The following is a 13,298-nucleotide window of genomic DNA, read 5'->3' as shown; positions in this document are numbered from 1 at the left end:
CCCATGAGTTGCTGTGTGTTCAGGAAGAGGCAGGGGCTGCTCAGACACTAGGTTCTTAGTTTCCATAAGTTCATGGTAAAAGGATTACCGGCTGTAGTAAATATTGCTTTCCTTTGCTGCAAAAGCCACCCATTTCAGCTGCAATTCCTTTCATCTTTTCTTTTTCTCCATTCATCTTGAGTAGGATGTGGAGCTGACTACATGCTGTGGACAATGGGGAAGGAAGAGATATAGAAAATTTTTGTCAATGACTTTAACTGCTGTTCCCACCCCAAGCACCATGCAGTTGCTACACTGTCTTCAGAACTCCTTGGCCAGTGCATACTTACCTAGAAACCCTGAGCCTAGGAACCTCAGCTCCTCAACTGCAGTGCCCTCTGAGTCCCAATGCCTTGGTCTCCTGCTCAAGTCTGGTCTGTAGGAGAAGATGCCAGTCTCTAGGTCTTTGAGTCTAGACGCACACCTTCTCTCAAGTCAAGGGGGACGTCAGCCTGGACGTGTCTCTACAGTCAGTTCCATTTCTCTTCTCAGCTGGTTCTGAGCATTTGGTCTGACCCTAGTACTCCTTCTGCCACTTCCACTTCCCCCTCAAACCTCTGGAAAGCAGAGTTTATTTTTCTGTTCCTTACAGCCACAGCAGCCTCAATCACAGCTTTTACTAAAACCCGTGGAATCCTTGCTAAGCGTGTTAGACATATGACCAGTCGGTCCCTACCTGCTGTTGGTATGAAACTGAAGATAGAGAGCTCTCTCCTGCTCACTGGAAATATTCAAGAACCCTTTTATCTATCTGTCTGTCTAATCTGTGGGTCTGTCCATGCTGGCATCTGTCTCAAGCATTTATAGACATGCAGTACTGCAGAGTCTAGACACACATTTTGATGGCTGGAAAATAAATACAATGACAAAAGGGGGCTTGTAATGGAGTGCCTTGCATTTGACAAAAGTAGGCCTGAAAGCAGGTTGCAATTTGAAGGCTCATAGTGGCACATTTATTAATCTTTTAATTGATATTTAAAGGGATATGTGCTCCTAGGGTATGTGATAATCAGCTCCATATTATTTTTTTTTGAAAGTACTTATATCCAAATCCTTTAAACATGTTTTAGGAAACCTTGCTGGCTTTAACTTTGGTATTTTCTTAGATTAGATTTATTTAAGTAACACAATCTTAGACCTATTCATCTTGATTTGGTTTTTTGTTCCCTGTTCTCACAGATTTCCAAGGTTTAATGCCATACGTTGTAACAATTGCTTCAATTACTGGACAGCCTGCTCAACTCCAGGGGTGACAAAATAATGGCAACAAACTAGAGAATTTAATTGTGTCAATGTAGTAGAACAAGCAATTTTAATTTGAGTGTGTGTAACAAACTGCCTGGTGCTTGACAGAAAGATGAAGTCACAGTTCTGTATTTAAAATCATACATGAAATATACAGTCCATGTACTTTTCATTATAAAGCTGCAGTTACTGTGAATAAAGGAGGGATAAGTGATAACTCAGTGTCCTGGTTTCAGCTGGGATAGAGTTAATTTCTTCCTAGCAGCAGGTATAGTGCTGTATTTTGGATTTAGGATGAGAATAAGGTTGATAACACACTAATATTTTAGTTGGTGCTAAGCAGTCGAGTTTTGGTATTTGCACACAGTAGCCCATATTCCCTCTTGCCTTCATGAGTTGCAGTGGATCCCATTTCAGTGGAAATGACAGCTTCTCTGAAGTCAAAAGAGATCCTTTCTGCATCTACTGGCTCTTAATCTTGGCAGGCTGTGTGCTGCTGTTCAGTGACTGGCTTTAAATAACACTGAATTAACAAGCAATACCACATATTTGGGGGGTATTCTAAGAAATGTACAGGTTGGCTGTGCTTAAACATACATAACTGCATTGACAGGATGCAGTCCTACAGGTACTCTGGTTCCAGACTTGTGCCTGGGTTGAAATGGACCCAAAGTCACAGACAGCAGTTACTGTGCCAGAGAAGTAACCTTCCATCTGGTGCAGCCCCGAGCGTGGCTGGTTTCCATTTTTAGCTTGTTTACGATTTTCAAGAGAAAATAATTCTGCCTGTGGAAGGTGATGAATTGATGCTCTGAGATCCACGTTCACAGAACAGCAAAGCAGCACAGGAAGCCTGACTGGGAAAGATCATTGGTGGTGTGCAGAGTGAAGTCTAGGTAATTACCTCCATCAATCATTGTTTGGGCCATCTAACGAAACCATCTGCAGAGAGGCCAAATGATGCTGGACACTAAGGAGATTGGGGCAGTTCGAGGACCTGAACAAAATACAATTAGGACCATATCTGACCATGCGCAGCTGTCATAGGTCCATGCTCTGAAGTGGTAAGGATTTTCCAATGGGTGGTGGTTTGTACGTCTCCCAGGAAAGACTGGAGCCAACTAGAACACAGGTGACAAAACAGGACGTTGTCTGCCAGCCCTCAGGCGGATCCTATTGAATGAGCAGGGTTGGTATCGCAGCCTGCGTGAGCTCTCGTTACTCCGGCCGGGACTCCTCTGTTTGCGGTGATGCACAGCTCCTGTCCCTCAGCGCGCTGCTGACCATCCCCTGGGAATGTTCAGCTCTCATCTCAGCCAGGCTCAGAGCAAAAGCCTGAGACAAAACCGCCTTTTCAAGTGAGTGTACCAACCACTCTAGCCTATTGGAAAGGATGAGGTGTAGCCTCTCAAACTCTCCCCGTGGATCTGTGGCACACGGTTTGAATATAATATTCAGAAACAAAGCATGCTAACCACTTGACAGAGAGTTAATTCTACACCCAAGGACTACTGAAGTATTTTATACAGAGTGCAAAACTTTACAATGAAGTGAAAAACTTAAGAGAAATGAGAGTCATAATTTCTGCTAAGATTCAAAGATCCCAGCTTCCTCTGTCATAGGAAACAGATATAGGCAAACCGTTTTTTCAAAATTCCAGCAAAAGAACTGTGAGTGGTGGCAAGTTGCGCCAAGAGGGCGCAAGAATACATGGCTCATAAAAAATTCTAACAGACTAGGTTTTGAGCTCAGATAACCAGAAAACCTTCCTTTTTCCAGCAACTCTTCACTCAAGTGAGACAAGAGGCAGAGATGTACTTTAAAAACATTTGAATGAAAAATGAAACAACTTCAAGCTGATTGAAAATGATGTGTTGGGCATGCACAGTAATTCTTACTCATTACTGTTTTGGAACAGAAGCCCTCACCCGTTTTGTATTCAAAGCCAGCCATTAAACCAGTTCCCATCCAACAGCTGTTTATTGGCCTACGTGAAACTATTGGCAGGGTTTCAATCTAACTCCTTGTGGGCAGAGTTAACCCATCATAACTGTTCTGACACCCTTTCAAATAGTTTCGTTTTGCTCTTCCCTTGCTGTGTAACCCAGGGCCTTCCTCCTCTCTTACCTTTCCACCCTTTTCCCACATCTTTCTGCACGCTGCTCCCAGCACACACCTTCTTCTTCGTGACAGTGTTGGGGTGCAGTGCACATAACTAGCACCTGCTTTTCTGTACTAACTGCAGAGCAGGGAGCTCTAACTCGAGTGCCACAGCAACGAAACACTCTAAATAACAGTTCTCCACTACACACGGCAGCTTCTAGAAGATCACACACAACGGCAGATAGCTACCATCCTAACGTACCAAACAGGGCCAGGAGCCAACAACAGATGAACAGCTTCACCGACCGATGCAGTTCTTAGAATTTTGGCTACCCTGGAATTTAATAAAGCAGAGGTATGACATGCTGGGCAAAATACTTTTTGTGCACAACCAAATTACCTGATTACTCAGAAGTTCTGTGCCAGTTCTGCTTCTCTCCTTTTTGTACAATAAAACTTTAAATTATCTAGAAGTGACCTGAATTTATGTCAGGAAGGTCAAACCAAGTATCTCTCAAATTTTACAAGAGCAAGCTGTTCTGACATGAGCGAAAACAAAATAATGGCAGGATGTACAGTAGAACTAATAAACAGATAAAAAAATGCTCTAGAAATATACAAACACAACATTCCATTCTTCCTGGGTATCAGCGTAAATGTTAAGTATTTCACTCACGCCCTGGAATCCCTCTGATCCTGCCAGTTCCAGCAGGACTTCACCAACATCACTGGCATTTGGCAGGCCATAGACACGGGCTCTGTAATTCAGGAGTGTCACCAGAACCTTGTGCTGAGGGTGCTGACTGAACACTAAACAGAGACCAGCTCTTGAATGGCACACTGCAAACTTGAAGCCTCCTGGCTCTCTGTACAGTATGCAATATCACACAGCTGGCACAGTTGGCTTTTAGGACCTATTATTAACTAAGCCGCTTTGAAGCATTAGATAAATAATTTCACCTGGGGCTAGACTATGAGGCCATGAGAGGAGGCAGGAGCCTCCCACCTTGACCATCTAATGGAAGAAGTCATCCAGCACAGCAGGTGCTGCACAAGACAGACTGCAAAGGTTCTTCCAGTTGGAGGCAACTTGGCACTAAGGAGCAGTGTAAATTCTTGGGCAATTAGTGCTGTGGTTCTGTGACTGCTACGTACCTCTCAGCAGACCCGATTCACCACATGGAGAGGGAAAATACAACGCTCTTCAAAAGCAGTCAGCTGTGGTTTTTGCTACGAGTCCCTTACCTTGCTCCTGGCAGAGCTGTCTCAAATGCTGGGGTCCAGCTAATACCTCAGTGCACTTTTATGTAAACCTGTGTGCAGCAATAGCAGGTTGATTCTTTCTTGCCTTTCTTAGGTTACACAAGCAGATTGCTGAGGAGTTTCTGGCTTACTATATGAGAAGCTCTTACTATGTGAGAAGCTGTCCACATTTTCTGTGTGCTATAAAGAGTAGTTTCCAGATGGGATGCTTTTGTTTGGCTCATTTTCAAGATCACATAATTTCGAACCTACACCTAAATTTCATCTTCATTCATGCGTGTTTAAAACCAGGGGTTTGGTTTGTGCTCATCTCTAGCCCTTTTGCGTACACCGATACTTCTTTCCTACTTAGTTTTTATCTAATGTAACGTTTTGGTCATGGACACACAAACAGAAGAAATACATACTGACTGCAGGTAGCAAGAGTCTAACCAGCCAGTCTGAAACTCAGCCGTGGCACTTACAGTAATGTAACAGCTGCTCTTTGCGAAGAGGCTTCTAGGATTTAAATTATTATACTGCACTTGGAAAAAAATGAAACAATGCCTCCTGCAAACCATGGCAATACATGCTGTCAAGAAACTCTCAGTAGGTTAATTTCAAGAGGGGGGTATTCCCCATCATAAGAACATTGTGTGCTGCTAAAATGTGATTGGAATTTTAGGTACTATAAAACCAGAGAAACCTATGGATTCTTTTTCAGGCAGAAGAATTCAGTGATTTTTGACTGCTTAAGACACCCCAGTGGTGAGATTAACGTCAGTCTACTTCCTAGAACTGGGAGACATTTTTGCTTAAATAATAGAAATGAAGAAAAGCATGTGAAACTGGAAAAAGCTTGTGTTTATTTTTCATAAATGTTTTTTTCTGTGCACTTAGCTACGCACCTTCAAATCAGTGATAATAACATTATTCACTATTTTAATACTCATACATATATATTTCCAGATCTTGAGTCTTTACTATGTGAAATAAAAAGTATGATCCAATTCTCCCACTTATGAAAACTAGTGGAGCATCATATGAGTCTGTACAACTATACTGATTTCCCCAGTTGATTTCCTACCAACAGCATAAAATATGCATGTACATGGAGAGTACCTCTTCAGGTTTTTTATTTTTAACTGGTTTTTACATTCCAACTGGAATATCTGTCTCTTTCATTGTTTTATTTTTAAAAAGCAAAGCTCCATTCACCTCTGTAACGTGAACTCTCTGGATTAAATTGCCCTCCCTGTTATAAATTCAGAGCAAACCCCGGTTGATTTGGTTTCAAGGTAAGTGGATGACAATTTTATTCTTTGAGTATAAACTCAAAAGAAAGTAGATCTAAACATTGTCTGCTCACAATAGGTATTTGAGAAACTTTCTGGGCTGAAACATTACTTTGATAAGACCTGTGCAATAGCCTACATATCGGATTTCCCTATCCAGCTGTCCAGAGTCCCATTAGTGCCTCTTACTATTATCAGTCTCACTCTATAATTAGAACAGCTTATGGTTTATTTGGGCCTTTTTCAAAACCAGATTTCCTTCCCAGCCGTAGCTGTCATTCAGAAGTACATGAATAGTATCTTTCAAAGTAATTTAAATTTTACATTATTTTGTGACAAATAGGAGTAAAATGCCTTCAAATCAGTAAAGCCATTCTTTCTATTAAATGATAAACACTTTACTTACCTTGGGTGAGATGTTTTCATCTGGCATCTGATTTTGCCCAGACAGGCCCCAAGTCCTTTTCCTTTCCCAGTGACAGTCTTTATCTGCCTCTTCTGTATAACACAAACCAGCCTGCATTTGCAAGCTTTCTGTCTCCTCGGGGATTTGTGTTGAAACGACGCCTTCCTGACTGGATTCCCTAGCCTCTGCTGCAGTCTGGAGAGATTGCCCTATATTGCTTACATATCTACAAAGCTCTTTAGGGTTTAACAACTTTAAAAGGTTCCTTCTTAGGCTTTCTGTTAAGGTACAGACAGCATGCCTTGCGTTTTCCTCTGGCAAATTTCTTCCCCCCTCCTCTAGCAGCAACGAGCTTTCACCCAGCAAGTCCTTGTCCGTACTGTCTTCTGTCATTGTCTCTGAAGCCTGATTTGTCAAAGAAGCCCCTATGCCACTAGTAGAGGAGTCCGCCTTGGCACGTACATTGTCCTTGTTCTTTGATTTGTCAGTTGGGAAATCTGCAGCTGAGTGGCCACTTCCATTTTTTTCTTCTTCAGTTCTGGGATGGTCATTTTCAATGGCTGCAGATGCAACAGGCACCTTATACTTTTCTTTGTCTTTCAAACTGGTACTTTTATCTTGGTGGTGTACAACAGTGAGAGTCATCTCTGTCTGCAAAGTTGACTGGCTGTACGGAGAGGGGTCTCTCCTTACATTTACTCCTTTGAATTTTGAGTGATGACCACAGAAGCCAATGGTGGTATCCATAGGCGTAGTGTTATCTGACACTTGGAACAGACAAGGCATTTCACTGAGGAAGTAAGCACACCCATCACAATCCTTACTCAGTTTTAAATCATCTTCATCATCACTTTCTAATAAAAACTGTAATTTCTTTTTCCAGATTTCATTTTCATGCACTGTCAGCACATCTGAACATTCAAAATACTCCAGGTCATCATCATCCAGGTCATCATTTACCCTTGGAATTTTCTCTGCATAAATCTCCAGAATAGTGGCAGAATTTTCAGAATCATCTTTTACAAAATAATTGTGATTTACTATGGGAGTATCTGCCTGCTCACTGAACAGGGTATTCGTGGTTAGAGGTCTACTGAGCCCAGTCTCTTCACATGCCTGGAGATCTGCCAGAGACTGAGCAGACACAGAGTCTTCCGTGTTAAGGCAACAGTTGTCTGTGTGGTAAGTGATTACATTTGTAGGGCGGGAATGCACCTGTCTACTGCAGTATTTCTCTGCTTTTCCAGCAGTGACACTGACCATACTGTTAAAATGAACTAGGTCATCACCATTCTCTGAAAAATCCCTTAGGCAGCCAATATTTTCCTGGGGTTTAAATACACTTTTTAGATCCACGTTGTCTTCCATATTAGGCAAGTGTCTGGGGGATTTCTCAAATGCAGACAATACTTCTGCTTTTCTGAGCTTCTCAAGCAATAAACTGCTGATTTTTGAAGAGTTAGAATCAGGTGAAATTAACATGGGGTCGCCCTCACGGGGTAACTCTTGTGCCGTACAAAATGTTTCTCCTTCTGCTCATTTTATCCTGAAGTTTTCCACATTGCCATTTAGGTCAGTAACGAATTCTGGGGAAGTTTTGGGGTTTGTATTTGATTTCAGTTCAACAAAAGTTGAACAGCAGGTCATTCTAGCTGTCAGTCTGTCTCCAGGTACTGTTCAATAAAGTGCGGATCTTGCTCTGCGCACCTGCAAATAAAAGAAACCTTAAGTTTAAAATTACTTCTAAAATGGGTACGCATATTTTCTAAACGGTGCTCAATTGGCACATAGTTGCAAGTATTTTCAAAAAAGAGAACTCATTATTTAAAAATCAAGATCAAACATTAAAGCAGTAACTATAACCCAGCTATCTCAGCAATGACGCTTAATGGCAACACATTGTAACTGACTGGAGTGATTTGTGCTAGGAAAACAAATTCTTCAGCATGCCTGCACATCCACAAAAACAGACTTTAGCACATGTCATTTAGACATTTCTAAATGCAAACAGTAATCCGCAGACAATGTAAATTTTCACATGTGCATGATTTCTACAGGTACCAAGTACCTGCTACTTTGGTAGTCGCACTGGCACAACAGCAGGCTATTCCTTGAATTGGCATCATAGGGACGTAAATTCCAAAATCTGTAGAAATACCTGGAACAATCAGTCTGGTTAGATTTTATAGGGCTATTTCTGTTTAAAGCAATTCTGTGTAATTTCTGTGGTAAGAAAACAATGAAATAAGGCTGGTTAGCTTCAATTTCCTGTTCAGATTGAGTCTTATTTTCAAGCAGCTGTGCAGTAGCAAAATGGTGTGGCAATGCAAAATTTACATAAAAACAAAGGGAAATACACCAAAAAGCTTCCATTACCTGAATCCAAAGAAATTTGTAATCATCTCTCTCTTTTTGTAAAAAATCCTTGTTTCCTAAGCATTCCCAAATCTTAGGATTTTAGATACTTGAGATGTTTTTCTATATTCCTAGAGGCACTCTGGGTGATTCTTCACCACAGAGTGTCCACGCTAATCACAGCAGGACTCTTCCACCATCTAGGGATCCATTCATCAGGGAAAGTAGCGTAGCAGAACTGACTTTCAAGTAAATTTGATCTCATGAAGGATGCCAGACTAAAAGCTCTGAAAAATAGTGACCTATTTTTATTCACAGAACTGGTATGACATGAAGAACAGCAGGACAAACTTTTCTTGCCATCCTGCTAATCTGATGAAGCAATTTAAAGACATCTCTATTCTCCTTTTCCTTCTCCCACTGTGACTTTTTTAGCTAACGTCTCTCTCCTGGCTGCCACTGGCACCCTAGCACAGAACCTTTCCCAAGGCCCTTTCAAGCACTCTCTCTGCAGGGCCACAAGCAGAGCAGTCATTGAACCTGTCAGCACCCAGCTTCGTGTCACAGTCCACCGCAGCCAGTTAGTAAGAAAATATGTGGGAGCTAGATTAGAGCTTAGTGGAGAAATAGCAAGGGGCTTGCATGGCTTGCTTGGAATCTGCCTCTCATGTAAAGAGCACAAAGCAGCTAGGTATATTTTCATTTCCTTCAGGCAAACCCTGCTACGGACACCTTTTCCACAGCATTACCTGGGAAGAGAAAAGCAGGAAGAGAAGGTGGTTAACGGGAAGGATACTAGAAGAGGCAATGCTAGGTTGTGTGACAAAGAGCTTGACTCCATGCACGCAAAGGAGTGCGGAGGAACAACACCTGATGAGGGAACCAGACCAGTACCCTCTCCTAGCATACAACATATATGTGTGCTGTATACGTGCATGTATGTGCCCACTGACTACACATGCTCAGCCTCACTGGTTGGACTTGTGGGCACGGAGCCGCAGCAGCCTTGCCGTGGAGGCCAACAGGAAGGGATGGTTTGAAGAGCAAGCCTGACATGCCACAAAGGTGTATCATCTGCTCAGAGGCGTAGCTGGGAAGTTGCCAAAACACACAGAAGATGATAAAACAGCTTTACGGTAGTGCAAGCCAGCCTGGTCGCAGCGGCCTGGCTGGAGATGCTTTGCAGCATGAAACTAAGAGGGGGAAGCACACACCGCTGTACAAAGCGTTGCTGGCAAATGGAAGGTTTCAGGTTATCCACACAGGAGGTAGAGGGCAGGAAGCTGGTGTGCAAGCTTCCTCAGACTGCTTCTCAGGAAGTCTAGTTCAAAATTCCTCGTAATATGGGCTTCCCTGCTGAAGATGACAAGAAGAGGACCATCAGTGCATATTGTAGTGGTTTTAAATAATGCGGACACCTGTCAACTGGCCCTGGGCCAATACTCTACACTTGCTTCATGCAGGCCTTTGAACCACAATCTAGAGCATGCGTGCAACAAGAGCCTGCAGAAAAAAGGCATCGGATCCCATTATCTTCAGCCTTTCAGATCTCTGATCACATTGTGCTTTCCATTTCAACTCTAAGAAATATAAATATTTAACAGGGAAAAAATGGAGCAGTGGAGATTAATCTTTTCCTCATCCATTTCATTACACTGCCATGGAATTACCCCCCAGTATTCACCCATCTCCTCTTAAATATGTATTTGCCTAATGTTCCCTGTTGCATTCTTTTAAATCTGCTTTCATCTTTGCTTTTCAGAAGACCAGATGCCTCTTTCCTCTTTTTTGGAGGGTATAAGTTATTTTAAAAGCCTGGTAATTTTCCCAGCTGAAAAGAGCCTTGGCAACATTTTTTTAATGCAGATTGACTCATGAATACTCCTTAGTAAAGCAATTGTACTACACAGTTATCATTATCTTAGTTCAGCTGCATTTTGACATCGAGGGGAAAAGAGCTGTCAGATTTCTCGATATGAAAATTAGATTAGATTGCTGTGCATTTTGTCAGATCCAACAATGGAAATTAAAGCAAAATAATGTTCCATGAGGAAAACTGCAATAAATGCTGGTTTTCCACTCAAGATAGAGACACGGTTTTGTTTTGTTTTTTTTTTTTTTAAATCTGGAGAGAAAATAGAAGATATTAGATAAAACCATCATTTCAATTATTGAATTTAGATTAAAATCAGAAAAAGAACTGTTAGTATAATACCCTTTTAGGTCCTCAAGAAAACTTGTGATAGAAGATGCATAATGAAATTCAGTGAGGAAAGATGAATGGGAGATCATGATAATTTACCATCAGCTATTGACTAGTAATCTGAAAATAAGCTCAATTCCTAATAAACTGGGTTTTGAACATTTGGTGCAAAGAAGACAAGAGAATATTTAAATGTATAAGGGTGTTCTGGCTGCTTGTCTCAAGTCTTGCTCTGGAAACCAATGATGCCACTTGATGAATCAGGTACTAGCTAATGACAGGAGGACAGTGAAGCAGAGCCACGCAGGAGAAATTAACACCACCAGGTTTTAGCAGGTAATGGGAGGAAAGGTGCCTATTTTGGTTCTCTGATGATCTGTAAACATATTTTCCATCTCTTACTGATCAGAACAGTGGTGATTGTCTGAGATTTTTTATGGTACACCTTGAGGCAAATTAAAGACACGTTTCTGCCTAAATAAAAAAAATGGACAATGCATTTGGCAGCATCCCACCGCCACAAGCAGTTCTACAAGGAGGCCGCAAGGATTCCCACGAGCCCATTCTTCACATCCCCTTGCACCAGAACCAATCCAGTGAGCAGCTGCATGGGTGCCTCAGCCGGCAGCCGGTCCATTACCCAGCCCAGCTCTGCTAGCCAAAGGTGGCCCCTGGGTGCTCACATCACAGGACGGCCACAGGACAAAGCTATGCTTGTTTCTCATCTCATCACCAAGGGAAACTTCACTCCCTTACAGGGAGTAGGTCTCTGGCATTCCTGCTTCCAGCCAGCTTAACCCCTTCTGCAGCTGGGCCTTCTTGCCCCCCATGACGGATCACTCCTCGGTCACAAGTCACCACTGCTGAGCAGCTGCAATTTGAATTTCCCCTTCGCTACCCCTGGACATGTTGGCTTCCCCTTTCCCCTTCCTCCACCCATTACGCAGGTCTGTCTCCACTCCCAGGAAGAGAACCGCACGCTCTGACACTGCCTAAGCTTAACGCCCTAGGAACGAAGGATAAGTGAAAAGAAAGCTGGCAGCAGCATGAAAACCGTAACTCAGGAACTGTGGCTGGATATGACTGAGAAGTAAAGAATTGATGGAAACTTGGAATGGTCAGATTGACAAGGCAGCAACAGGCAGTAAAGACATTTGTAGATGCTTCACCAAAATCCTTTTATGGCAGGAAATAATCAAAGCATTCGTGAAAAACAATGTTTCAAATAATATTATGTAAAAGAATGGCTGGAAAAAGCATCAAAAAGGCTAAAACAATCACTCAACATTTCTCTAAGGAAAATATATTATAAAATAAATTCAAGTAAATTTTCAGGGGGAAAAAATGTTTTTTAATTTAAAATTCATAGTTTGTCATAGTTCCATACTGGTTTTGAAAAAATTATCCATAGTGAAAAAATTGTCTGAAATTCCAATTCTAAATAAAAATAAATGAATTGGTTGTTCAAACTTATTTTCATTAAAATGCCAACGTTTTTCCCAATTTGAAACTTATTTTTTAAATAAAAAATGTTCAATATTTGATTACTTATTCCAACTGAGACCAAAATATTTTTGAAAAATTACACTTTAACATTGAAGGAATAATGTTTAAATGAGTTTAATTTTTAGGAACAGCCATTTTGCAGGTGGTTTTGGACCCAAAGCCACTTCTAATGATTTCAGAAGGAACTGTGGTCTTAATTCTAATGTCAGTCAAAATTTTTTAACTGATAAACATATATAAATCTGAGTAAACTTTAAAAGTGGCCATTAATTTTCTTCTCTTGCTTACATTTTTTTCTACTTTATTTGGTTATAAACAAAATGGAAACCTTCCTTTGTAAGCAATTTTACATTCATTGAAGTTACTTCTACAGAACGCTTATGCATTTTACAAATCCGGGGGGAATTTGTGTCTTTCTGTGGGGTTCATTTCCTCTGGAGTCAGCAGAAAAAATTCCTTTTACTACCTCTCTGAAATTTTTTTCTGTTATTTACTATCTATTCAGCATGTAATCTCTGTTTTCTGTACAGTCCTACTCAGCCCACCCCCTCATTCAATAGGATTTCTGCCTATCTATCAGATGCACGTGCTCCTCCCGCTCCTGCACAGGACCTGCCAGTCTATACCCGTGTATTGTCCCTCTCCTTATCACTACCACACAAGCCTTTTGGGTCAGGGACCACTTGTGTATTCACGTACTGTCCGGCACAATGAGTGCCTTGATCTATGCCTAAACCTTGTGTAGTACTGTGGTACAATTAACATATGTAAACATGCTTTGACAACCAAGGCATTGTCTAGGTACTTTAAAAGCTCCACATCAGTGCATAAATACCCCTGTATGGCAGTGCGGTTCTGCAGATGACCCACTTTACACCCACCACTGCGCAAAGGAGTGGGAAAG

At 41.6% G+C, this 13,298-nt stretch overlaps 1 protein-coding gene across 1 annotated transcript in view; it reads right to left on the bottom strand.

The window, feature by feature from the left end:
* ALPK2 (alpha kinase 2) overlaps positions 1-13,298 on the bottom strand; it is a 44,908-nt gene that overhangs the window by 25,640 nt on the left and 5,970 nt on the right. The window contains exon 4 of the mRNA XM_054809074.1: positions 6,331-8,037. Within this exon, the coding sequence (XP_054665049.1) occupies positions 6,331-7,812 (1,482 nt within the window). The 5' untranslated portion in view covers positions 7,813-8,037. The remainder of the gene's footprint in view (positions 1-6,330; positions 8,038-13,298) is intronic.

Source organism: Grus americana, chromosome Z (assembly GCF_028858705.1).
Source record: "Grus americana isolate bGruAme1 chromosome Z, bGruAme1.mat, whole genome shotgun sequence".
Classification (NCBI taxonomy): domain Eukaryota; kingdom Metazoa; phylum Chordata; class Aves; order Gruiformes; family Gruidae; genus Grus; species Grus americana.
Note: the sequence above shows the minus strand (reverse complement) of the source record. Positions and strands in the feature narration are given on the sequence as shown.